Here is a 27364-nt window from a genome sequence, read left to right as displayed (position 1 = left end):
AAAACGCTACTTAAAAAAATGTTAAGATTTAAAAAATGGCTCTTACGACGACGTTTTAACGCTAGCTTAACGTCATAGACCTTTTTCATAAATGGCGGCCGATTTATTATTCTCTTCAATATAAGTTAATTATCCCTACTAACCTCATTTTAGAGTAAAAATTCTATTGAATTTTACCCATGCTAACGAAACGAAAGAATTGTTTATCAGCCGCCATTTATGAAAAAGGTGCCTGATTATCAAGTCAAAAAAATGTGTATACATTGAAAGGTATAAATACTAAAAAAAGAGCAATAGGCGTTCAAAACGTAAGAAAACATCACAAGTTTGAATAAACAAAAAGTTTAGTACGTACGCAGTCCCTCTGGATATTTAAATTATTTAAATTTCGTAGGTCACTCTTTCGTCGCATGAAAGGACGACTTGACACAAGTCCACTCATTATACTGTATAACAAAAACAACCATTTATGCTTATAGAAGATGGGCCTTGCTTGCCTCTTGTAAATCGATTTATTTTCCTTTCACCAAGTCGACTTTAAATGTACAATCTTCTATCAGTCATGGTTTAATTTCGCACCATGAAGGCATTGCTTGGACCTAATCATAAGCTCAGGACGAAAATAATGTTCGGCGAACACACCACGCTCAGATTTACGTTAATTTAATTTTTGTATATAGGCTTCAACATTCATCAATATGGAAAGAGAAAATCGAGGAAGTACTGGCTCCAAAAAAGAGGGTAAGTTAATGAGGAATTTGTGGCCGCCGTCCGCCATTTTGAATAGGGAGTTTAAGAAACGAGGACGGCAACGGTAACGAGAACGCCACAAAACAATGGGCTTAATGAGCAAAAACAATCGCTCTGCACGTGCGTTTTACATTTTGGTACATTTCTTTACCGTCCTCTGCAAAACGACAACGTGAAATGACCAAATTTTAGGTTTTCTCGAGAACGGGAGCGTATGACGCAAAATCTTCTTTATTTTTCCTTATTTTGACGTCATTCATACTAATTTAGTACCTGGAGAGTTCGACAGCATTTTCCAAGTTAAAGAAATTTAAATGGTTGCGAAAGAGTTACAAAAACGAGAAGTTATATTTTTAAATGACGTTCTCGTTACCGTTGCCGTCCTCGTTTCTTAAACTCCCTATTATCGCGAAGACTCTGAGTATTTCTACAAACCCCATTTTATTTATAGACAAATGTTTTGTAGTTCTACTGTTTGAAACTGTAAATGGAATCTTACGGTGTGAACAATTAGAACCTTAAAACAAAAGCTACTCAGTATTACATTCCAGTGGTCATGTGCCCTCTTTTCAAACCCTTCAGTCCATTTTGCGAAACGAAATTTTGTTTTTTTCGGCAAGTTTCAATGATTGACTGCTTCTGAAGGTTAACAATAACAAAAATTGCATACGAGTAAAACCGGCGAGCTTAAGAACCTGAATTTTTAGAACCTGTTCTAAAATTTCTAATTTAGACACCTCTTAAATAAGAACTTGTTAAGCCTTAAATCTAAATCAGGTTCTTATTCTATAAATTTATTTTTAAGACTTAAAGAATTTTTATGGAAATAAAATAAACTCTCAAGAAAAAGAAAAGGCCAACATTTCATATCCTCCAATTAGTTATAGTAAATCCAAAAATACTTGACTTATGTATATTTAGGTGAACAATTAAATACTATAGCATAACAATACTTTGTCAGTTGAGGCTGCCCTGTTCAAAGCACCATGTTGTTTTCACACTGTACTGAAGAGTAGATGTATTTTGTTATCAAGAAAATAAGAAGCTGTTTATGAACCTATATAGCCTACATTTCTGTTAAGCACCATTTATATGAGAACCTGTTGAGGCTAACCTGGAAAAAATACAGGTTCTTACTCGCGGGCGTTAACTGTAGTGAAACCTTTTTTTTTTTCTGCAGATCACTATCGTTTAATAGCCAACAATTATGACTTCTTCTATCAGCCAAGGAGCGAGGCCTTGATGGCTTCGCTTTGGAAATACGTCGATGACGTGAAACCTGATCACGTGGTCGCCGATATTGGCAGTGGAACTGGTTTCTTTGCAGAAAAGATCTTTGAGGCGCGACACCTGAAAAATCCCATTTGGTGCGTGGATCCCAGCCCTGAGATGCAGATAGTAGCCAAGGAAAGAAAAGGAGTATACACCGTAACGAAAACAGCAGACGAATTCCTCGAAAATTTAGAAACCAACCAGGTCTTCGATAAGGTGCTATGTATTTGTTCCATGCACAATTTTACTCAGCCTGTGAAGATATTCAGGGGTTTGAGAGCCCATCTGCGAACAGGGGGCGAGCTTTTGGTCGTAAGAGCTGGTGTATCCACAAGCTTTCCATTCTTCATCAAAGCAGAGAACGCATTCGGTGAAGTCATGGAAAAGTTTAGTAAAGAACGCGTCACCGCAATGCTGCGGGAGGCAAATTTTCAAGTTGAAGTTTCAAAGGAAAAGGTTCTCTTGCAGGGCATGGAGAAATCCCGGTGGTACAAAATGCTTCGTGGCCGTTTCCAGAGTTGTATGAGCGAGTTCACTGACAAGGAGATTGAAGACGGAATTGGTGAGCTGGAAAAAGGGAAGCTCAAGGGTTTGAGCCTCCATGATGACGTCCAAATTCACTACTCCTACATGGTATTTAGAGCCACTTAATCACCCATTAAGCACATGGAACCCACCCCGGCCTGTGATGATTCAGAACGTGCTGTCCTGTGACATTTTGTCCTGATATCTTTGAGGAAAAGTGGTCTGCAGTGGCGATTGTTTTCGCTGAGGTGTTTGTTTTTGCTTTGAACAAATCGTTTATAGTGGCGGGGATTGAAAAGCTGAAGTAATTAACTATTGTAAAGTGCTTAGCACACAAACGGATGATAATAATAATAATAATAATAATAATAATAACTTTATTAACGTGTCAAGAAATGTAGCTGAGGGGAGAAGTCCCCTCTACTAATAGTGGACACCTAACTTAATTCTAGAAAATTCTAAAAAATGAATTAAAATTTACATCGTAAACCATATTAATAAAATTTCATACATCAATGGCAAAAAATCATGTAAACCCTAGTCATTCTTGGCATAGGTTGCAGCCTCGACAGTTACTGACATTTGCTGCTAGGGCAGTAAGGTCCTGATTACGTATGACTCTTTTGAATTGCTTCAGAGAGGGTTGATATCTTATTCTAGGAGTGAGATCATTCCACAGTTTAGGCTCTAGGTAACGAAGTGAGTGTTTTCCATATGTCACCGAAGAGAATCGAGGTTGAACAAATTCTCGCTTCCTTAAGTAATACGAACCACTGTCTAATTGGAAAAGATTACAAAGTCTCTGTGGCAGTAATTCATGCTTAATCTTATACTATATATATAAAGCTTATTTACTATTATTATAAGTAGTATTACAAGTGTATATCATTTCTTGCGTATTGTTGAGTTGGGAGGTCTAAGAAAATTCTTACTTACCGCTCCCACGGAAAAGTGAGTTTTGTTTCCCTTGGCCCTCAACGTTCCCCTTGGCTCAGCGTTGCTTATTGTAGACCTGCTAAGAAGTGTTCAGGGCACTGCAGTATGGGTTGTTATCGTAAAGGTATTAAAAGGTCTTGTGAGGAACACAACGTGAATAATCGTTTTACTGTTTAATATTCACCCATGCAGATTCAAACAAAAGTAAAATAAAATTACTGCAAGGTGCTGCCTGTGGCCATCACCACAGCCACGGTGGCCACCACGTGACCAACCCCTCGCTGCCTTCTCTATGAGGAGTGAGGAGCACTCCCAATAGGAGTGCCCCCATGCGGCTTACAATTGAATTTATTGTTGTAATGCGCAGTACAGTTGAAAATTGTTATTGATACTGGCAATATAAATGAATAAATTATTGTTATGCGCAGCCGGTACGACGTATGAATGCATATAAAATTAGCCACATAGGGTGCAATGCAAAGCGTAACCTTTGTTGCTGGTGTACAGGAAAAAGCTGATTATGTCCTACAAGCCTAAAAAAACTAAGACTAGACTAAGATTAATACAGGCGTAAAGTTCATATAAAAAATGAAATACTTAAACAAGCGTAAAACTACTATACTCTACTATGACATCAGGGTCTGGGGCCCGTTTCTGGAAAGTCCCGGTAACTTACCGGGCCCGATAAGTATATTTTTAAATGTTTTTTCGCTGATTACACAGTGATTACAGGCATGGTACTTGGCCAATGTTATCATAGAATTATAAGATTTTAAAATTTAGTATTGAAAGCTAACAAAACGTGACTTCTGTTAAGAAACATTATTACCAAAATCACTTATCGGGTCCGGTAAGTTACCGGGACTTTCGAGAAACGGGCCCCAGGGGGGTTACTTGGTAGTAACTTGGTAATTATTATTATTGAAGCATCCGATTCTTTCTGTAAAGGAAAAGAAAAGCATTATTTATAATGAAAATCAGTTGTTAATTCTTTCATTGTCTTACTATAATGTGCCACGAACTTAACAACAACCGAATTGCACTTCTTTACAGCACTAACTTACTACTTTAAACCAATCGCTTTCAGGTGTAATTTCTCCTTAAAATATCAATACATGCACCTTACCAATAATACCATGCCATTAGACACTCATTTTAGAAACTCCCAAAGGATAAAAATATCTTCAATAGTTGCAGTTTTGGTAAAAGGTAGGTTTTTATACTTAATTCATCCTTTCATAAATTCAGTGGCGATGTATTAGCTAAACTGAGACTTTTTTCTCATATGAAAAGCAAAACAAAAGCAGTAACAATAATAATAATAATAATAATAATAATAATAATAATATAATAATAATAATAATAATAATAATAATAATAATAATAATTAACAGTTATTGTACATGTATTATTTTGAGTCACCCAGGCACTTCAACTGGAGTATAATTATCACTACAGTTATACTGAGAATTCTTCCTTTGCTTTCTCTTACTATTAACTATTAACGACAGAGCATATTAAGCATTATACTGAAAGACACTCAATTTCAGTTTGTTTCATTTTCTATTTTTTGAAACACTTCCAGACTAAATTCTCAAAAAAAGAAACTTATAAGTCTATAAAATATGCAGATCAAATATCATCAAGTGTGATGATGGTACAATTATACATACAGCTGTAACACTGATTTTTGTTAATTTATTTCACTTCAAAAACTAAACTGTTTCATAAATTCAATGGCAATTCATTAACTGGAGTTACCATTACAGTTATACCGAAAATTCGTCCTTCGCTTTCTCCTACTTTTATCTATTAAACGCTATGAGAAAACACTCAATTGCAGTTTGTTTGTTTGTTGTTGTTGTTGTTTTTTTTTTTTGGAAACACTGTAGACTTTGCCAGACTGAATTCTCAAAATGTAAATAAACTAAGTCTATAAAATATGCAGATTAAATATCACCAAGTGTGATAGTGGTACAAATGTGGATTCACAGACTCGGAATTTCTTTTCCGAATAGTGATCTTCTCGGCCGGTAAACATCGCTTTTGTGAAGGTATTTTGCCAATCGTCCGTGTACACAGTTTGTTTGAATGAAAACATGACGTCAGAATCAAGATCTAAAATCCGGAAGCTACTGTATTTTTTTCGTATCACGTACTTTAGGGACGTGACTGGGCTGATTTACGTTAAAAAAATAAAGGTTACCCCAATCTCTTTGAAACTGTTTAACGTCGATGAACGCATCTCAAGAAGTTTTATGGATTCAGATGCCAATAAAACCTGGCGAAAAAATCGGAGATAAGTTCCCAAATGTTTTGAAAATCTTCAGGTGACATAATATCCTGTTTTGAAAACAAATTGATTCCGTTTGTAGGTTTGAATAACAACCGTCATTTTACAAAAATTATTGGAATCTGTTTGGAAAAGCAAATAAGTCGCACAATGCCAAATTGAAAACAAAACAGAATTGGCAAAAGTGCCGGCAACCAATTGTTTTTAATTAATTTTCTAATTTCCGTGCATAAGCAGGGCGAGAATCACGAGAGAACTGGATATGGAAAGACTGAAAACCCAGGGCACGCAGCCGGCAAAGAGTGCACAATATCGAGGGTGGGGGTTGGGGAATTGGCGGGGAGGAGGGGAATAATACCCCTCGGGAGACTTTCAAAGCACATATAGATCCACTTGAGTCCCACGGCAGTTATCTTGTATGACCTTCTGAATGAGACTTTGGGGAGAAGGAAGTTTTGGCCAGATGGACGGAAACAACTCTCAGTGATAAAGTTTACACCACGGCCATTGCGGCGATTGGACATATCAGGAGCGCATCGCGATGTACTTTGAGCCGCTGGCTCCCCAGAGGTTATTCTGCCTTCGGCCAGAAAGATAAGACCGAAACCAGGTATATAATTATGCTTGTACACACAAAAATAAGACTTTCAATACGCTATTTAGATCTCAAGGAAGAAGTGTCTTGGAAATACATTTGCCAATAAAAAATTGCGATAAAACGCTACTTAAAAAAATGTTAAGATTTAAAAAATTGCTCTAACGACGACGTTTCGACGCTGGCTTAACGTCATAGACCAAGAGACTATGAGGTAAGAGAGCGAATCCTTGTGCCCCATGATAATTATTTTCAATCTTTTTTTAGTCCGTGCGATGCTATTTTGGGAAATTATAATCCGCTATTGAGTTTCAAATTAAATGACGTCACTCTAACTGACCAATAAGATGTCGACATTAAAATAGCAACGCAAACAAAAATAGATTGAAAAAAATTTTCATAGGAAGAGGGGCATGTATGGAGGATTCGCAGTAACAGTAGTCCGGTGTCCGTTGGCTTCCTGTACACCTTCGTGTCCAACCGGCATCCATTCCTGATTATATCCATTCCCAGAAAGGGGAGTCTGCCGTTTTCTTCAAGCTCCATTGTAAAATTGATAGAAGGATGACTGTTGTTCAATGTCGTTAGGAACTCAGAGGCCGTTTCAAAATCAGGCATTGCGCTAAGCGTATCATCTACGTAGCGTTTATAAAAAGCAGGCATCTTGTTTTCAGTTTCTAGCTGTTTCTCGATGTTACACATGAATGCGTTAGCCATGGGAGGTCCCAGTGGCGAACCCATAGCAACACCGTCCACCTGTTCGTACAGGTTGCCTTCGAATTGAAAAAGCTGATTCTTGGTTGCAATTCTCAACAGCTCTATTAAATCCGACTTTGTGATGTTTAGATCGTGTTCCTTGTTGAACCAGTCGTTGGTAAAGGCTGTTTCTGCTATGCTCTCGATGGTTTCTGGTACGTTGGTGAATAGTGAGGATACGTCATACGACACTAAGATGTCATGGTCGTTGACCATGCTCAACCGTGCATTTAAGCTCTCATCTACGTGGAAGCTTTTTCATCAGGAATGTGAACGTCTCAAAGAGATCTTTTCCCGACTGCGCTACCCAGACAAACTTGCGCAGTCTACCATCCGTCAATTCATTGATTCGAAAGTGTCTCAGTATTCGCACACCCAACAGCAAGTACCTGAGGACCAAGAAGGCCCAATCAGAATCGTGCTGCCATTCAAAGATCAGAAATCTGCAAACGCAGTGCGCAGACAACTTGGAGACCTCAGTCGGAAGATCAAGGTGGATATCAGCCCGGTGTACACAAGTCGGAAGATCAAGGATGAAATAAAAGTGATGAAAGACAAGCCACCCCTTGTAAATCAACAATGCGCTGTGTATCATTTTCAGTGTAGCCTGTGCGATGTAGGCTATGTCGGCTACACGTGCCGACACCTTCACCAGCGAATTGAGGAACATAAGGGAAACCACCTGAGGGAGCAGCACAATATGGCCCCAAATGACATTGCGAAAAGTTTTAAAATTTTAAGAAAGTGTCAGAACAAACTTGATTGTCTTATTTTTGAAATGCTTTCTATCAAAGAACTGAAACCATCACTAAACAAACAGTGTGATTCCATCCGCGCTAAATTATTTGTTTAGATCAGTTCTTTACAAGCCTCATTATTGCTTCATTGTTTCATTGTTTTATGTCCTTTTTTAACTTTATAATACTTATCATTGGCATTTTTGACACATTTTTGACACATTTTAGCGTACATGACATTCTTACCGATTTTTAATTCTATGAATATATTTATGGTAAGGCTTTTATTTTTTACTCGCACTTGAAAATGGCCTCGGAGAGGTCGAAACGTCTTGACTTTTTAGCGTGTATTTTTATTACAAAGAACAAAAACATACAAAAAAAAAAAAAACAGTCGTATGAGAAGTGATCTTAACAACTCCAACGACAACAATCAAAACTTACTACTTCCATTTCTGTCAAATACGTAATGAGCACATCCTGAAAAGAGCCTAGGTCAGTAATTCCTCTTTATGCTCACTCATTTTAAGATGGATCTTCTAAAATAATAATTAAGTGCTTGTGAGTGAACAAAATTGAAGTTAACGTACCCTCGGTCGGTTTGTCCTACATTAATGCCTTCAACATAGCTATTTGTCCGATAGCTAAGCCCATTTTTTCAAATTGTGCATCGGAGATCATTTTCACGGCCCGCATACTGTACACCTGGCGAAAGAAATGCAATAATAAAGCTATGGTTTAATTGTTTTGGTATTGGAACAAAATACACATTCCACCTTTGCTCAAACTCCGCAAAGGAGTACTTATCTGGAGAACTTAAATTCAGCTAATTCTATGATTCATGAAAATAAAAAAAAAATAAAAAATAGCTCTGGATTAAATGCTGTATTTCCGAGAACTATTTTTCGTAGGGAAATAATCGTCATAAATTTGTAACCTGTCGTAAAGCTTATTCAATTCCACATTCACGATACTGATCTTAACCAACAATCTCAACTGACTATTTGCAACTAATCCACTTTGCTGAGAATAAAGGGGAGGAGGCCTATTGAGCACCAAGTGTCCCAGTCAGTTGTGGCCTAGATTAAAGGTCGCTTGATTCCATGCAACCCTCACTTTTTTGGCACATCCTGGTCTAAAAATCTAGGTACATCCCTCCTTCTTCTCTAACCCTTCTCACTTTTTAGGTGGTGTGTTTCTTTAAATACAGTTCCTTTTTTAGCGCTGGAATGTATATTTAATGCCCTTTGATCATGAAGTGTTATTTTAACCAAGACATCAGTGCCATAAAAAGCTTACAATAAATTACCTTATGCTGCTCAAAAACTTGTTTTAACTCTGGAAAATTTTCGTCCAGGAAAATTACAAGCTGCAAGAAAATATCCATAATTGCTTCATCTACTATTGGTTGATCCAGGTTGAGGAAGGGGGGGGGGGGGGGGGAAGGCAGCGTTTTTGGTACTCTCAATGTTGACAAGAACGTTCCCCACTTCTTCAAATTTTTTTCTTATCTCTGGATTCCCTGTGGCCGGATTTTTTCTTGCACTTCTCTTGTGCACTAATTAGTTTAGTAACTGACCAGCCCCCACCCCTATCAACAATAAAATGCTCTGTCCCCATCCTGTTTGAAGGTAAGTCTTTCAATCGTCTTTGCTGATCTGTATTATCGTTTACATTTGCAAAGTTCTCAATGAGTAAACAAGGAAAATAGCTACACCATAAATGCTGGTCTTGAATTTACAACTGATTCATACACAGATAGTGGGGCATACAGTTGATAGCCTTTACTGATACGCTGCACGATTTCACACATCATTAACAAAGGAATTAAAGCCAGAATTACAGGGACTTGGAAATGTTTCTAGTACTAAAAGGGGGTACTGCAGTATTTGTAGGGATAAGGAGAGGGGCAGTTAATTTTAAACAGTGATAATGTCTCACAGAAGAAGCAAAATATACCGCAAAAGAAGTATGATTTATTACAGTTACAATTTATTTGGTACAGCCGTTTCTTGAATAGAGGATTATTGAAAATGCTGGTGAGATCACAAAATTAATGTATTACAGTATTGCAATTGTGACTGCTTAAGACTATGAAAATTTCCAGAACAAAAGAATTCCTATTTATTTATCTCAAAACTAATTTCGTTTGAACACGGACCCCAGCAGAACCATTTTTGTTCAAATCACATTTCGATGAAAAAATTGATTCAGATGATTGGCATGACTTCGATACTACATTAATTTTGTGATGCAGTCTATTTTTTCCCTTCTCTTCATCCTGAAAACTGAATGGTCCCGGAATATTTCCGGCGAATCTCAAAACTGTCGGACCGGAAATGGCGTGTCTGTGAAGCGGCGTGACTTTAAAGCGGTGATGAGACATTGCGATGAGACATTGTGGCGTCAGCGAAACCGGTTCAGATCGGTCAAGAAAGAAAAAATCACGAGCACTGAGCGAGGAAGTCGACAAGCGAGAGAATTCTGTAACCTTTTATTTAGTTTTTTTGAAATAAAAAAAAGGTTTAGGAATGTCAAATTTTAAAATTTGAGGGTCTCGCAAACCACCATAATAACAAAGAATAATCGTAATAAACGGTTCAACTTTGAAACATGTAGGTTTCGATCAATTTTGCTTAGACTGCAAGCAGTCCCTTTCTGGTTAGTCGAGATGGTGTGCTCATAGCGCAGCGAGACTGGGGCGAGGGGAAATAAACGAGAACCTTCCGCTCGTTTGCTCCAGTTTTTTCTCGCTCGGCTATTTCGTGCGACCTCTCGACTATCCAGAAAGGGACTGCTTGCAGTCTAAATTTTGCTCGTAAATTACCGTATTTTGCCTGTCGACAACACAACAAATAGCTATAAATCTAGCTATGATTAAAGCTAAATAAGAGCGCGTGACCTTCAAAACTTCAACAAAAGGCGTGCGCTGCCCGCCGGAAATAAAGTTTTATGATACCTGTGACTGATTGTCTACTTACAGCGGTTACCAATAACACGCGACCTATCGCCTTCAAAAGACTCCGATAAAGTTGCGTTTTGGTGGACGTCAATCAAAAAAAAAAGCCGTTGAAATTGTTTTGAATTCTTAGAACATTTCAAGGCAACAGAACGAAGAAATGGACAGTTTTATCCGCTGACGGATGGTAAACGTTATGAAAGTTGATTTCCAACACAGGTTATCTAAAAAATGCGCATTGTTTAGACATAGACAAACTAACTATGTTCAGTAACATTGCAAGTCTTCGAATTGATGAGGGTATTTTGGTTTATAAACCAAGATGTGCAAGAATACTAGAACCCCCAAAGGCAATCTCCTACACTTAACCAGGCTCGACGATGTAATAAATGAGGTTTAAAAGCATGGTTTTATATTTTTTATTTGTTGAATATGTCGAGAGATACGACTTTTTAAACCGTTTTGCCGGGTTACACGTTAATGAGTACGCATAATTTCATACGCGTTCCACATGATAAAAACTCGCTTCCATTTTTCAATTAAAAATGAAGTTCTTATGAACAGTCTTTTATAGAATATTGAAACTACAAAATATAAGGTTTTTAAATTTAATGAAAGTACATTTACAGCAATAACAACATAAGAGTTGCACAGTTTCAAGGTGAAATCAGTAAAAAGTACAAGTGCGCAGCGTGAATCGTGAACCCGGAAACGAAAGTTTATGCGAATATTTTTCAATAAAAAGCAAACGCGCATAATAATATCTCATTGCATCTCATAGCACATTTCAATAGCTTTATTTTGGTGCAAGAACGAGAATTTTACGATGATTCAAACCCGAGCTATAGATTTTTGAACATTTTGCATCTTAAGTATCACGTAACACGCATCAACAGAGAGGCAGTTCTGACGCACACTGGAGATGTAAGAAAAACTAAACGTGTAGCTACTTTCGGTAGTACGTTTTCAAATAGTTCATTAAACAACGTTTTAAAGCATGGTTTTCTTTCGTTCAATAGTTCAAAAGATATGAATTTTCAAACTTTTGGTTACACGTTAATGACTGACACATAATTTCCATGCGTGCAAGATAATAAAAAACTCGCTTGAATTTTTCAAATGAAAATGAAGTTCAAATCGACATTCTATTATACAAGATTGAAAATAGAATATATAAGGCTTTCAATATCAATTAAACTACATTTATAGCATTAAAAGGATAGGATTTTCCCACTTTTCAAGTTGAATCAGTGAACAGAAGAAGTACGCCTGTGTCTTTTCAGTTGTAGCATCGCGTTTTTGAGTTCTCTTTCGAGGAGCTCGTTTACAGCTTTCTCAGGAGCCTTCGTATGTGCAGTCCACGAAACATTGCTCACTGGTCTAGGAAGATTCAAGATACTTAGCACCTTCTGTGCTGCAAACTGATAAGAAATTGACTTGCCTATTTCCAAAACCACAGCACTCAAACTCGAGTGTAAACAAAAAATGCTAATAAGTTGAAATGAAGCCGTTGCCGCGAAAAGGTCGCTGGGGAGTCCACGCCTTACAGAGATTATGTCACCTTGAAAACTTATTAACTTTTTTACGAAAATATCTTTTTCTCAATGTTCTCGCGCGTGTTTTAAGAATTTAAATAATTTGTTTTTGAAAATGTAAGTTTAAGTAATTAACTTTAATTTGATCGAAAAATAAACATTCGGCAAAAAGTAGCCCCTCGAAGGTTTGGAGTAACCTTAAATTTATAACTTTACAGCGGTTACCAATAACACGCGACCTACGGCATTCAAAAGTGTCGGATAAAGTCGCGTTTTGGTGGACGTCAATCAAAGAAAAGCCGTTGAAATTATTTTGAATTCTGACAAGATTCCAAGGTAAGCCTGCAAGAAACTAAGAATTTTACCTCGCTAAGATATAGTAAACTTTATTTAAATTGATTCTCCAGCCAGATAAAGCGCAAATAAAAGGTATTTTTGAATTAAAAAAATTCGATTTTCACTACACGTGATAATTTGCTCACTTGCACGCATCGCTGATTCAATTGTCAGGTGTAGCGATTTCAAATGTTTTATAAAAAAATACGGCTTCGTCTAAACCATAGTTAGTAGAGGAGACTAACTATGTACTGAACACAAACAAAACTTACCCGATAGCTTTCATGTCGGCCACTAGTGCCTCCCTATGATGCTGCATTGGCGCTTGCTTGTCGGTTTATCTTCTTTTCTTTTTGTTTCTTTTTTGTTAAACGTTTTTTCCCCTAGGTAATACCGAAAACGTGCTCGCAGAAGCTAACTGGGAAAAACATGAATGAAAAACTATAACTTTCCCGCGAAGCACCATTTTGCTTCCTGTGAACGTCAGGGGTTCTACTATGTTATTGGCTGGCGGCTCACAATGTGAGCCCGGTGTTGACATAATTCTCCGAGAAGGCGTGACATGCTTCTAAATCTTTAGAAGGCGAAAACTCGCAATACGATTTCTGCAAGATGCCTCCTCTTCAAATGAATTAATAGGGTATGTAGAATTGACAAAATTTCGTGAAATTTGGCCCGAAAGTTAACTGAACAACGAGGAACAAAAGGGTGTCGGCATTTTTTTTTTAAATCACTGAAATACTTCCCTCCTGGCGGCCTCGGAAAGCAACACGTTTGCATATTCTTTTTTACTGGAACTTGACAGATATATTAAAAGAAAACCAGTAGGAGTACGGGGAAATGCTCACACCCTTTGAGAGATTCATGATTTGTGATTAACACTGTGCAGCTACATTTCGTCAGAGATCACGTTTGATACTCGATTAATTCGACGGAATGGCGCTCTGTCATTTTACTGTTTACCGGCTTCCTTCGCCTTAGCAGAGGAAAAACCAAAATAGCTTATAATTTTATCGAATTCTGCATTAAATAAGCTTTTTATAGATATATAGATTGTGGTGGTTTCCTAAAAAACAACGCGCGTACGAATTTTTTTTCGGGAAGGCACCCGCGAACGTTTGGAGTAACCCTAACAGAAAACCAACCAGTTTCCATTCATCAAGAAATAATTTCTAGTAAGAGGCACAGAGTGCTGTGAAAGTCTCGCGCTCGATTTTTTAGCTAGATCACGGCCTCTCGGTGGTTCCGCGCTCGTATTTTTGAATCGCGACGTCTCTGCCTCGGATTTGAACAAACTGAATAGTCTAATCTGCCGAGGGTAAATAAAGGTTATTATTATTATTATTATTATTATTATTATTATTATTATTATTATTATTATTATTATTATTATTATTATTATTATATCTGTAGTCACCAAGCAGTCACCATTGCGCCGCCATGTTTCAAAACTATGATCATTGTAATCATGTTGTAATCGCACCAGACGCGCGTCATTTCAAGTATTTGTAAAAACCAAAGTCTCCTCTTCCTATACTCTCCTTGAAATAAATTGCCTTACCTCCTCATCCATTTTAATGATCTTTGCCTTCTTTGCTACACTGAGTCCACGGTGCGCAAAATGGTTCACGATGGTTCGAAATGGTTTGCGAAAGTCGGAAGTCGGAAGTCGGAATTCGGGGAAGTCGGAAGTCGGAAGTCGGAAGTCTCTCCTCGGCCTTCCTACCCACAGCATTCACGGATCCGCAGAACGAAAATAATAGGAACAGCAGAAGTCCTCCAACTTTAACGGCGATTTGACCCACCCAAACTAGTCGAAAACAAGCCGAATTATATACCAAAATAAAGGAAAGTTTTGGATCTACAGTGAAACCTCGATTTAACGTCGCTGGGGACCGGCCAAATTTGTTCGTTAAATCGAGGGCTCGTTATATCGAAAACCTCGATATTACGAACTTGATGGAAAACGACCAAAATGTTCGTTATATCGAGGTCTTAGTTAATGATTGATTTGTAACACAGATGACTTCTGTCACGCAATTCCGGCTACGTATTCGTTTTATCACAAGAAGCCTTCTAAAGTGAAGAAGTTAATAGAACTAATAAGAGACAAAGAAGATAGAGCAGAAGTTAATTGATGTCGAAATACTATAGTGCCAATGTCTATGATATATAAGGAGCCGTTCACGGCGTTGACTGTTTATCTGTTCAGCGTTTATCTTCAGTCGCGTGTTGACATTGTAATTCGTTATATCGAGGTAGATTTTACGTTTGGGCTTCCGGATTATGTTAGCCTCCCACGCAGACGTTTTTAGTGGTTCGTCACGCGTTACTGCCCTGTTCGTGGGGCAGGAACGCGTGACGAACCCCTAAGAACGTCTGCGTGGAAGGCTAGGATTATGTTCGTTATATCGAAGAATTCGTTATATCGAGGTTTGTTATACCGAGGTACTATTCCATACATTTTACTGTAACTTTGGCCGGGACATAAAATATCGTTCGTTTTATCGAGGACTTCGTTCAGAGGTTCCACTGTATCCGAATTTGTCGGTAAAATCGAGATCCGAGCATGCGTAGAAGAGTACGGACCCATTGTTTTTCACACTGGCGTGAAATGACCTTTGATCGTCTTTTCAAAAAGGGACAGTATCACGCTATTTTTAGTAACACATTGAAAATCGGAAAGACGCTATTCGGTTGATAGAAGCCAAGAAATAATGACAAAATTCCATTAAAAGACTATCAGAATGCAAAGAAACTATCCACGGATATTTTCGCCCGGCAGATGACCAAGATAGAGTTGAAAACGTCTGGCGGACGTTTTCAAATTTCGTAGTTGTAACGCACTAAAAGTCGCCGGTTGTACTATATTTTGGTTCAACCTTTCGTCTTAGAATCACTATTAATATTTCTTTAAATTAGCCATTGAGAAATTTATTAACACAGTGTTCAAAGTTTAAATTTAGTGAATTTGGCCAAAAATCATGATATCTCCCAGCGATCTCCCATGATACTGCCCCTTTAAGATTGTATTTTTAGGGTATAAAAGTCATGTATTTTTTTGGGTCTAAAATTTCCAGTCTTCTATTTTTTTGGGTGCACAATATAAGGTCCATGTATTTTTTTGGGTGCAAAATATTAGGCTCCGTCGGACCCCCCCCCCCCCCGTCACGTTTATACCCGAGTACCCCCCTCCCCTGGGATACTGCCCCTTTAAATATAGTCTCCCACGCAGTCGTTTTTAGGGGACTCGTATTACCTCCTCCACACAAACACCTGCTTCCCCAAGCGCCACATTCCTTTCCGCCGCTAAGCCAATCAAAGTAAACCTTCTAAAATCTGGAAGGTTGACCTTGACTTTAGAACGCATCTCGCGAGAACAGTGAAAAACATCACGGCGAATGCGTGGGAGGCTACTTTAAATATTGCGCAAACTTGATTTGTAAACTTGGATTTTGACCCCTTAAATCTTAAGATTTTGGTATTTCAAAACGTGTTATACAGTAGTTTTAATATTCATTTTTAAAAATTCGTTGGTAAAACTGATCGCCGTTAAAATGTTTTTGAGTAATCTTGTAAAATGTTTCAAATCTTAGGTGTTCTTGAGACAGACATTGGTGGGGGCGTGATCGCCGGAACTTGATATAAACTTTTGTTAACACCGAGTTTGATATGGTAACTGCGCGTGAAACTCAACAAGGCTTAAACTATTAAGTTTGAAGTGAATCTCCTTTCAGAACGCATTCAGAGAACAAAACGTATCGCAAAGCATGCTTTTCTATGGCTTTTTCGGGCGGATGTACCCTGCGAGCAGATGCCCTTCGATCTTCCTAGATAAGTCGGGAAGAGGAAGTCTAGGAAGATCGAAGGGCCTCTGCTCGCAGGGTAGCCTGCGAATGCAGACGTATTTCCGGCTGTCGCTTCACTCCACCGAAAATAACGGCGGAGGGTAGAAGGGATGCGGTTTTACCGCAAAAATGAAACGTAATTAAAATTTTGAATCTCCAAGGGTTCTTGACAATTTTTATTTTTTCTGAGGATAAGACATAAGGCCTAAAGAACGGGTTTCTATCTCTATTTTTCTTTGGTTGATGTATTTCGACCACAGGAACTTTGTTTAAAAGTTTTTCTTCTGCCATTATTGATCTTCAAAGAAGGTTTAAACCTTCTCTGTTTCACGGGTCAAGTAAAATCACTCTAAGCAAAAAGTTTAGTACGTGTGGTGCCGCCTGGATATTTTAAGACCTGTAAATTATTTAAATTTCTTAGGTCACTCTTTCGTCGCATAAAAGGACGACTTGACACAAGTCCACTCATTATACTGTATAACAGAAACAATCATTTATGCTTCTTGAAGATCCTGTATCAAAGCGGTAAGATGGGCCTTGTTTGCCTCCTGTAAATCATTTTTAGGCCCAGTTCAGACGCTGAACTTTTCATGAGCCGAACTTAATTCAAATTAAGGTCGGCCTAAATTACGAAAATCCCGCCTTTTGATTCAGACGCCGAACTTAATTAGCCGAACTTAATTTACCTGAAGCAAACCAATCGAAATGTTAGCGTTTTTTATTTTTTTATTTGAAATACGTTACAATAATGTATGCGTTAGGTTCGGCTCATCAAAAGTTCGGCGTCTGAATCGGGCCTTATTTTCCTTTCACCAAGTCGACTTAAAATGTACAATCTTCTACGAACCACGAAGGCATTCTTTCCTAGTCATAATATAAGTCTGCGAACAATCGAGAACAAGCTCAGGACGAAATTAAAAAACGGTGAGCGCACTACGTTCGGATTTACGTTAATTTAATTTTTGTACATAGGATTCAACATTCATCAACATGGAAAGAGAAAATCGGGGAAGTACTGGCTCCAAAAAGGAGGGTAAGTTAATGTTGAGTCAGTTTCTACACACCCCATTTTTATTACATCTCTTTCTTTCTAGTTCTTCCGATCGAAGGTCGTGGGGTGGAATTTTTAAAGCCACTCTTTTTGGAAGGCCATCAGTGCTTTAAAGGGGAAGTATCATGGGGTTTTTCATATGATGAACTGATAAGACCTTTAATCAGCTTCCAAATGATATTGGAATGACGAGAGGAACGAAATCAACTCAATTCTTGAAAGGAAACACTCGTGATCTGTTCTAACGCATTTTGAAAACAAAAAATGCGAGAACTTGAAAAACGTTAGCCTAACATTTTCAGTCACTGGTTTCAATCCATTCCGACCTACTCTGTCTCTGGTCAGAGGCACTAATAAGATAAGATAAGAACTTTATTTTACGTGGCACTCCACTTAGCTAAAAGCTACTTTACAGGAAGCCCACAAACAAACAGATAAAATTACAAAACAAAAGAAAGATAAAAATTAGCTAACAAACTAAAATCTAAAAATTTAAAAATCTAAAATATCCAGGAAATCCAATAATTCATGTATCAATACATGTGTGAGTACAAATTAAAATTTAAAAATTCAAAAGCCAACCACGATAATAACAATTTTAAAATGCTGCATGACGAATACTTCCCAAAAATTCCCTTGTGCCGGCCATGGCGCGAATCGAGTCCGGCAGCGCATTCCATGTCTTTGCAGCGAAATACCGAAAAGACCTAAGACCATGCTTGGTGCTTCTTACTTTGGGCAATGAGAGCATGTTTGTGCCCCGTAACTGAGTTATATTTTGTGTCCTTTATTTTAAATAAGTTTGCAATGGGGGTCGGTGCCCTCTCCTGGAAGCAGCTATTTATTGTGATCAACATGTCCTGGATACGACGTCCCTCTAGTGTGCTATGCAAACCAATCCAACTTAGCAATCTATCGTAAGAGTTATTCTTATCCTTATATACAAGTCTAAGTGCCCGTTCGTTTAATCTCTCCAATTTCTTGGTGCTCCTGGCTCCACAATGGTGCCATATCTGTCGCCCCATGTAACGGAATCCGGAATCCGGAATCCACAGAAATTTTCACGTTGGAATCCGGAATCCAGGACATTTTTTATGTTGGAATCCGGAATCCAGTGAGCTGGAATCCGGAATCTACTTGTGTCGGAATCCACTTGTGTCGAATTGTTTTGGTAGATTCTTCTATTTTTCTACCCAGTCACCTTTTAGCGGTCCACCTCTGACTCATCTACACTTGCAACACTCGAAACACGTGTTCGAACTTGTCCACGCAGGACACACCCCTCCCCGGGGGGAGGATATTTTCCTCATGACGTCAGCTTCAAAGCATATGCGACAAAAAAAAATGCTCGAAGATTCGCTCATTGACGCTTTCGAGTGCTTGCATCGGAAGTTTTTTGAAGTGTATCAAGTCGAATCACGGTGGTTTTTAACTTCACTTCGGTTATGGGAAAGCACAAATCAAAGGAAGACAGGTATGTTTACAGAAGTTTAGCTTTAAGATATTTCGAGATATTGTTTATATGATTGATTGAGGCTGTAATAAGAAATACGTGTCGGGAAAGTGAAGACAAAAAGAATCCGGAAAGAAAATCCGTCCTCAAATCGAAATTAAAGTGACTTCTCGATCGATCTCGAGTCTGATTCTTGAGAGTATTTATTAGAACAGAGCAAAACGTAGTTGAAGCCGAAATTAGAAGTAAAATGAAACTTCAGAAGCTTGAATGACTTGTTGATACTTAAATTTCTCGACATTTCTGCAGAAGAAACTTTGTTGACTTTAAGAAAAACTCTAGGGAACAGTTTTCTGTAGTTTTGGGGCTCCATTTTTCATTTTGGTCCGTTGATATACGACTTAAAATCAGAAAAGTGAATCGTCGAAAAGGCAGATTAATTAAAAACTATTTCATTTTTATGGGCTTTTCGTTTTATTGTTTTTCTCGATGTTTTCTTTCTTCAGAGTCCAAAAACTCAAAGCGCTAAGCGATCTAAGGTCTTTGACATGCTCAGAAAAACAATGGTCGGTAAAACTCAAGTAAAACTGATGGTTAAAGAACAAGTATGTACGGTGCTTTGTTTGAATTACTAGTAGAATAAAACACCATTTTGACTCTTTACAAGTAAACGTTTCGACGCAAAGAAATAATTGAATGTAAACTGTTAATTCTAGCTCAGAGTTCAGTTGGAGCAGTTAGCCATGATAGAGTTATGTTAGCTAACTTTCGATAACTTAATAATCACGAATAATCTAAATTTAATAATTCGACGCAACATAATGTCTACAATTACCCTTTTATAGTCCTAGACGGGTCAAATAATTGCATTTTACTCTCTTATCAAATGCTGGAAAACATACTGCGTTTCCAAGTATTGACAAGTGGTTCCAAGTATCTGGCAGTAACACATTTCGACACATTTTGAACATGATAATTATATAATGAAGGTGAGGAGAGAGAAGGGAAGGGGTGGGGGGAGAGTGGTGTATCATAAAGTGACAACCAGAATGAATGAATGAATGAATGAATGAGCTAATGAACTTTATAAATGTGTCGGGAGGAGTGTAGCCGAGGTTAAAAACCCTCTACTAATAGCCCACTTTGGTAGCGACAGTTATACAAGTCTCATGCACGGGATGGAAGAGGTAAAGCGCCCTCCTTATGCCTAGTTTTGTGACTTTTGACTAGGGACATAAGCGGAAGCGAAAGCATACGATTTTAAGTCAGTGAAAACAGGCCCAAAATACACACTTATAGTTAAGCATGATGCTTTGAACAGCCACCTTTTAATAAATGCATGTGACGGCTTGCCCGAAAGAGACCAAGAAGGATTGTTATGTTATTAGATGTGTCGAGTAATAGTCCTTTCTGGTTATGCTTTGCATATGTGGTTTTCCCTAGCATAAGAGGAACATAATCATAATAGGAAGCATAACAAAAAGGGAAATTTTGGATTTTTATAAGCTTTTACACTTATGCTTATATGCCCGCTTTGACAATGACATAGCGATGTTATGCATATACTTGTGCATATCTCGCTAGTGAAACGAACCAGGCTTTAATATAATAAGCAACCATTCGCAACCATGTTTAATGAAAGTCTCAAAAGCAAAACCCTTTCAAAAAGCCGCTCATCATGATCTTTACTGTAACGCTCAAGTGGACGATGAGTAGAACTTTTTAAATTTAGTTAACGCACTTCCTAAGAATCAAATGACAAAAGCTTTCTCATTTTTGTGACGTGCATTAATTTCTAAGGGAAATCATTTTCCTAATAAACTAAGGGAACAAACGTTTAGATTTATAGCTTGTGCATCATTTGAACTTTCCATTGATGCCACTGATTTATGCAGAAAGTTACGTAATATATTGTAACTAAGTTTGAACATTAGCCGTCACTATTTGTTGTTCGATATTTGTTGATCATGTAAATGGTATATAGGAATTGCCAGAATGACGTTTTCAAAATGTTTTGTTCTATGAGAGGGTATCGGTGTTTTTTTCCCAACGGAATCATGACTTATTGTTCAACTACAATATGGGATAAAGGTATGTGTTTTGTTTAAAATATTACACTAGAGCTGAAAATACGAGTAGAACCAAGGACGCCGTAATCTGGATTCCAAATTATTGGAATCCGGAATCCAGAGGGTTGGTATCCGGAATCCAGTGAATCCAGAGGGTTGGGATCCGGAATCCAGAGGGATGGAATCCGGAATCCAATACCTCTGTGGATTCCGTTACATGGGGCGAATATCTGGCTACAATAATCGAAATGCGGTAAAATAAAGGCACGATACAGTGCTTCCTTGGTTTTGCAAGGTAGAACATTCTTAAGCCTATTTAAGGCATTAACTTGTCCTCCGACCTTTCGGCAGATAGATGCGACATGAGAATCGAATTTCAGCTTATTATCTAATGTTACGCCTAGTAGCTGTATCTCACTGGAAACAGGTATGGGCTTTTCTTCGCATTTTATATCGAAATCGTAACCCGTGTTTCCCAGCACCAGAGCCTGATATTTATCCGGATTTGCTATCATGCCATTTTGTTGAAACCACTGTGTAGTGTTAATCAGATCTAGATTTATACCGTCTTCCACAGCTTGGGGATCCTTGTGCGATAGATGGAGTTTAGTGTCATCTGCGTAGCTTATCAGCCTACAATCTCTAATAGCAAATGCAAGATCGTTCATGAAAATGTTTGCACTGTATTGCACTGGGGTGATAATTTATAACAAACTTGACAATTATTTCGTTTTGTCTGCTGACAGACAAATTTTTCTGGGTTTTGAAATGCCGGACAACAAATTTGTGTGATACTTTTCCTTTAAGTGATAGTTTTCTAAATTACAAACTAATGCTGCTGTAGGGTTTCAGGCGTTCTCAATTTACTGGCAGGTAATTCATGTTGTTTTTTGAGTTGTAGGAATAGTACGTAATTGTAGAAGTTGCTAGAAGTACTGCATCGGCCACAGCCGACATGGCGATTTTTAATCCATTAGTATCGTGTTTTAATTTTAGGGGCTAAAATAACAGGAAATTACGCGGCACAAGCCGGCGTTCACTGATACTTCGAAAAACTCATTTGCTACGTTTACGCACCTCAAGAACTTTTAATTTTAGGACAGTTGAATAGTGCAAGTTCTCCTTGATAAACAAGTCTAAAGTTCAGTTGATCTTCGTTAAGGTTTTTCAGTGATGCTAAAACTTGGCTTTTTAATCTTACACGCGTTATTCAAAGCCAGTGCCGCGTCCTCTGTAATTACTTTTCACATCCGCACTTAGTGTATTCCGTTAACAATGGACACAAATCATATATATATATACAAATCAGTGTTTTCCTATGCAAATTTTAAGGTTTTTGCCGTAACGCTTCGGCTAAGACGGAGAGAGAAATCGGCACAGGAATGCGAGGAATGGATTAAGCAACCGCCTGTGATTGAATTAATCAATTAAGGACGGTGCCTACTATTGTTACTGCGCATACGTTCTGCGCATCGCGAGATACTCGGGCTTCCTATGGGTGGTGCCTACTAATACAGGGATATTTTTGCACGGTTTAAAACTATACGGAGAAAGCAGAACTTACCAAATGCTTTTGGTATCACAAAAAAAAAAAACTGGGGGTAACCATGCATTTTTCAGAGATAATTAAGCTTCAATTTAGGGAAAAAATCCCATACATTGCTTTATATTTTCGCGTTTTGTAGAGGTATTAATGTTTAATTATCTCTAAAAAATTAGTGGTTACCCCCAATTTTCTTTTTGGATTCCAATAGCCCTTGCTAAGATCCGCTTTTCTCCACAAAACAACCGATTGAGAGGGAGAAACGAGAAAATCCGAAGCTACAATCTGTGCTAGACAGCGGTATATAACACTAAGTAGGTCATATAAGCTTCATAATTCGAAGATGGCGGGCGATGTTTCGTCTTGAAAAGCGGTACAAATCATCGATTTCTTCAGCGATTTCGGGCAGTAGTGGCGCTGGACTTAACGAATATTATTCGTCTTTCTTCATCGACTTTGGGAACCGGTTAAGCATCGTGAATTGCCTTCAATTTTGCGCTGAATTTGAAGTTACAAGTGTAAGCATCAAGCAGATTTTTGGAGAGACACCGAAACCCCCCATAGACCTGTGGACCTTGCCGCATATTTTCGAACTCTGCTAGGTAATAGAGAAGACATATGGCAGATTTCAAGCATTTTTGCCCTAAAAAAGATTGGACTTGGGAACCGGTTTAACCACTGCGAAGATGTAAACAACGCGACTTCTCGTGTAGAACTAGATGTAAACTTCGTTTTAAAGTTTTTGGACCCTGGGCTACAGCTTTCATTGGGATAAAATAACGAAGAATAAATTAAGGTAACTCAAAATCTCACCGTTTTCTTTGTTATGGCATTGATTTCGCGTTTGTAATCTAAGACTGTACTTAGCGTCACTGCACCTGCTCGGCGCCTGCTCCGGCCATGGCGTGTTTCAATGGAGCCCGACGTGTCTTCAAACTTTGGGCTTTTTTTCGCCTCTGGCAATGTCCCTGGTTCTTTAGCCAGTCTTTTGACGCGGACTGAATTATCACATTGACAATCTTGCTGTATTTCAGCACCGACCTCTTCAAATTTTCGAAGAGCATTTTGATAACGGACGAGCCGATTATAACACTTCGTGCGGCAGATAGCAAAGCGTTCTCTCTCGACGTAAACATTGACATCTACTTTTGTAGCCCTGAGGATTAATGACGGAATATCCACTGTTTTTTGCCCCAACACTCTGATTTTAGATTTAGGCAGCGAAAAATAATCTTTACATAGAAAGCAGACTCCTCGGAACATGTCAATTTTTTTGGAGTTTCATCCATCGCTTTTGTAAATGGATGCCAAAGCTGAAATTCTCGTCTTTCCTCGCGCGCTCTCGCGCGCAGGAATCTGACCCATTCTTAAGGACGGTGCCTACTAATAGCGAAGTATTTTTGCGCAGTTTATCACTATGCGAGAAAAACAGATCTTAGCAGCGGCTATTAAAATCCAAGAAGAAAATTGGGGGTAAACCACGCATTTTTTAGAGATAACTAAGCAACAATTATTCTAAAAAGCAGCAAAATACAAAGCAATGTATGGCGCTTTTTTCCAAATTGACGCTTTATTATCTCTGAAAAATGCATGGCTACCCCCAATTTTCTTTTTGGATACCAAAATCACTTGCCAAGTTCTGCTTTCTCCGCATAGTTTTAAAGCGCGCAAAAATATTCCTGTATTAGTAGGCACCACCCATAGGAAACCCGAGTATCTCGAGATGCGCAGAACGTATGCGCAGTAACAATAGTAGGCACCGTCCTTAAACGGAACGTAATTGGCCAACAACGAGACAAAGGGAATGACGTCATGGAAATCGTTTGTGGGTTCGTTTTCGCAGACGTTATTTTTCGGCGGAATGAAGCGACAGCTGGGGAATACGTCTGCGTTCGCGGGCTAGGTCAAACAGGATCGTAATCAGTCAAAATCGATAAAAATAGAAATGAAAGTAAAAAGGACTACTGCAAGGACTGATCAAACAACGTGAAAAGGCTTGAGTGTACGATATTTCGACTGGCCAACACCAGTCTTCATCAGGCTTATTAGGACAACTCACGAGGTCATGAAAATGTTGTAAAATATTTTGCAACATATATGTTTATTTTCCTATATATTCGATTTGGATGTTGTAAAATTAAGATTAGTGACTTTGCGGTGAGTAAATGCTTTCTTGGATCCATGTACTGTGGTTCTACTGTTTGAGACTGGATGAAATCTTACGGTGTGAACTGTTAAAATCAACAAAAGCTACTCCTTATTACGTTCCAGTGGTCATGTGCGATCCTTTTTCAAACCCTTCAGTCCATTTTGCGAAACGAAATTTAGTGTTTTTCTTCAACTTTCAATTTCAATGACTGATTGTTTCTGAGGTTTAACAATATAACAAAAATGGCATACATTAAAACCGGCGAGTATAAGAAGCTAAATTTTTAGAACCTGTTCTAAAATTTCTAATTTAGACACCCTTTAAATAAGAACCTGTTAAACCTTTAAATAAAACCAGGATGTTATTCTTTAATTTTTTTTAAGACTTGAAGAATTTATAAGGAAATAAATAACTGAGCTCTCAGGAAAAGGAAAAGGCCAACATTTCATATCCTCCAATTAGTTATAGTAAATACAAAAATACATGACTTATGTATATTTAGGTAAAACAATTAAATACTACTGCATAGCAACTTTGTCAGTACAGTTGAGGCTGCCCTGTTCAAAGTGCCATATTGTTTTCACACTGTACTGGAGAGTAGATGTAATTTGGTTTCAAGAAAATAAGAAGCTGTTTATGAACCTATATACAATCAAACCTGTCTTGAGCGGTCACCCTCGGGGAATGGCTAAGTGACCGCTTTATACACGTTGACCGCTTAAAACAGGTTGCACAGAATACATGTCAAACACAATAAAAACGACATTTTATAAACATTTGATAACTTAGTGTACAATTTATGCACCAAAGCGCTCAAAAAATCACTTACTTGGTTAAGAAAGTTCGGCGATGAAATGGTATGACAGCTCATAAGAAACTCAATTGCCTGGCTCGCTATTTGTTACCATATTTGAGTGGCTTACTTTTACAAAGTGACCATTTAAAAACAAGTCAAGACAATAGAAACAGCTCGTTGGAACCTAGTTTAGGGTGACCGCGACCGCTTAATAGAGGTGACCGTTTAGTAGAGGTCAGGATTACAGTAATTAATTTTTCGGGACTTTGACAATTGACCGCTTAATAGAGGGTGACCGCTTAATACGGTGCCGCTTAATGCAGGTTCGACTGTAGCCTACATTTCTGTTAAGCACCATTTGAATAAGAACCTTTTGAGGCTAACTTGGAAAAATACAGGTTCCTACTCGCGGGTGTTAACCGTAGTGAAACCTTTTTTTTCTGCAGATCACTATCGTTTAATAGCCTACAATTATGACTTCTTCTATCAGCCAAAGAACGAGACCTTGATGGATTTGCTTTGGAAATACGTCGATGACGTAAAACCTGATCACGTGGTCGCCGATATTGGTAGTGGAACTGGTTTCTTTGCAGAAAAGATCTTTGAGGCGCGACACCTGAAAAATCCCATTTGGTGCGTGGATCCCAGCCCTGTGATGCAGATACTAGCCAAGGAAAGGAAAGGAGTATACCCCGTGAAGAAAACAGCAGGGGAATTCCTCGACAATTTAGAAATCAACCAGGTCTTCGATATGGTGCTATGTATTTGTTCCATGCACCATTTTACTCAACCTATGAAGTTTTTAAGGGGTTTGAAAGCCCATCTGCGAACAGGGGGCGCGCTTTTGGTCGTAACAACTGGCTTACCCACAAGCTTTCCATTCTTCACCAAAGCAGAGAACGCATTCGGTAAAATCACGTTTAGTAAAGAACGCGTCACCGCAATGCTGCGGGACGCAAATTTTCAAGTTGAAGTTTCAGAGGAAAAGTTTCTCTTGGGCATGGAGAAGTCCCGGTGGTACAAAATGCTTCGTGGCCGTTTTCAGAGTTCTATGAGCGAGTTCACTGACAAGGAGATTGAAGACGGAATTGATGAGCTGGAAGAAGGGAAGCTTAAGGGTTTGAGCCTCCATGATGATGTCCAAATTCACTACTCCTTTATGGTATTTAGAGCCACTTAATCAGCCATTAAGCACAAGGGACCCAGCCCGGCGTGTGATGATTCAGAACGTCCTGTCCTGTGACATTTTGTCCTGATATCCTTGCTACTAGTTTGAGGAAAAGTGGTCTGTAGTGACGATTGATTTTTCGCTGAGGTGTTTGTTTTCGCTTTGAACAAATCGTTTAGTGGGGATTGAAAAGCTGAAGTAATTAACTATTGTAAAGTGCTTAGCACACAAAAGGATAGGCGCTATATAAAGCTTATTACTATTATTATAAGTAGTATTACAAATGTATATCATTTCTTGCGTATTGCTGAGTTGGGAGGTCTAAGTAAACGCCGTTACTGACTGCTCCCACAGAAAAGTGAGTTTTGTTTCCGTCGACCCTCAATGTTACCCTTGGCTCAGCCTTGCTTATTGCAGACCAGCTAAGAAGTGTTCAGAGCATTGCAGTATGGGTTGTTATCCGGAAGGTATTGAAAGGTCTTGTGAGTCTGATATTTTAATAAAGAATAAATACAACTTCAAAAACACATTAATAATTCATAAGCCCATTGACCTACCAAATGGTCGATAAAACATCACGTGCAGTGGTTTTA

At 38.4% G+C, this 27364-nt stretch overlaps 3 protein-coding genes across 4 annotated transcripts; all 3 read left to right on the top strand.

Annotated features, from left to right (window-relative positions):
* Positions 1–611: 611 nt before the first annotated feature.
* Positions 612–27042, top strand: LOC146461805 (uncharacterized). Of its 2 annotated transcripts, XR_014857370.1 has the most exons (3): positions 612–741; positions 1931–2764; positions 26875–27042. XR_014857370.1 is itself a non-coding variant. In XM_085086754.1 (2 exons), the coding sequence occupies exons 1-2, from the start codon at positions 699–701 to the stop codon at positions 2671–2673; spliced, it is 786 nt and encodes a 261-aa protein (XP_084942880.1). In that variant the 5' UTR covers positions 612–698; the 3' UTR covers positions 2674–2884. The 2 variants fall into 2 exon arrangements, 1 of the variants encoding a protein (XP_084942880.1); XM_085086754.1 differs by lacking the exon at positions 26875–27042 and having other exon boundaries at positions 1931–2884.
* Positions 7342–8071, top strand: LOC146461807 (uncharacterized). The gene has a single exon (XM_085086749.1). The coding sequence runs from the start codon at positions 7342–7344 to the stop codon at positions 7978–7980; it is 639 nt and encodes a 212-aa protein (XP_084942875.1). The 3' UTR covers positions 7981–8071.
* On the top strand, positions 16996–27042 carry LOC146461806 (uncharacterized). Its single transcript, XM_085086756.1, has 3 exons — positions 16996–17067; positions 17515–17575; positions 26050–27042. Exons 2-3 carry the CDS (start codon positions 17533–17535, stop codon positions 26781–26783), a joined length of 777 nt encoding a protein of 258 aa, XP_084942882.1. The 5' UTR covers positions 16996–17067; positions 17515–17532; the 3' UTR covers positions 26784–27042.
* Positions 27043–27364: the final 322 nt, after the last annotated feature.

This window comes from Pavona decussata, unplaced genomic scaffold (genome assembly GCF_977016875.1).
Source record: "Pavona decussata unplaced genomic scaffold, jaPavDecu1.1 SCAFFOLD_195, whole genome shotgun sequence".
Classification (NCBI taxonomy): Eukaryota; Metazoa; Cnidaria; class Anthozoa; order Scleractinia; family Agariciidae; genus Pavona; species Pavona decussata.
This window is presented reverse-complemented; position numbering and strand designations above follow the sequence as displayed.

Bases quoted from the DNA above. Each gene is read 5' to 3' on its own strand.
- LOC146461807 (XM_085086749.1), top strand. From the start codon at position 7,342: ATGCTCAACCGTGCATTTAAGCTCTCATCTACGTGGAAGCTTTTTCAT.
- LOC146461805 (XM_085086754.1), top strand. From the start codon at position 699: ATGGAAAGAGAAAATCGAGGAAGTACTGGCTCCAAAAAAGAGG. The intron at 742-1,930 runs GTAAGTTAATGA...TTTTTTCTGCAG, and splicing joins TACTGGCTCCAAAAAAGAGG to ATCACTATCGTTTAATAGCC.
- LOC146461806 (XM_085086756.1), top strand. From the start codon at position 17,533: ATGGAAAGAGAAAATCGGGGAAGTACTGGCTCCAAAAAGGAGG. The intron at 17,576-26,049 runs GTAAGTTAATGT...TTTTTTCTGCAG, and splicing joins TACTGGCTCCAAAAAGGAGG to ATCACTATCGTTTAATAGCC.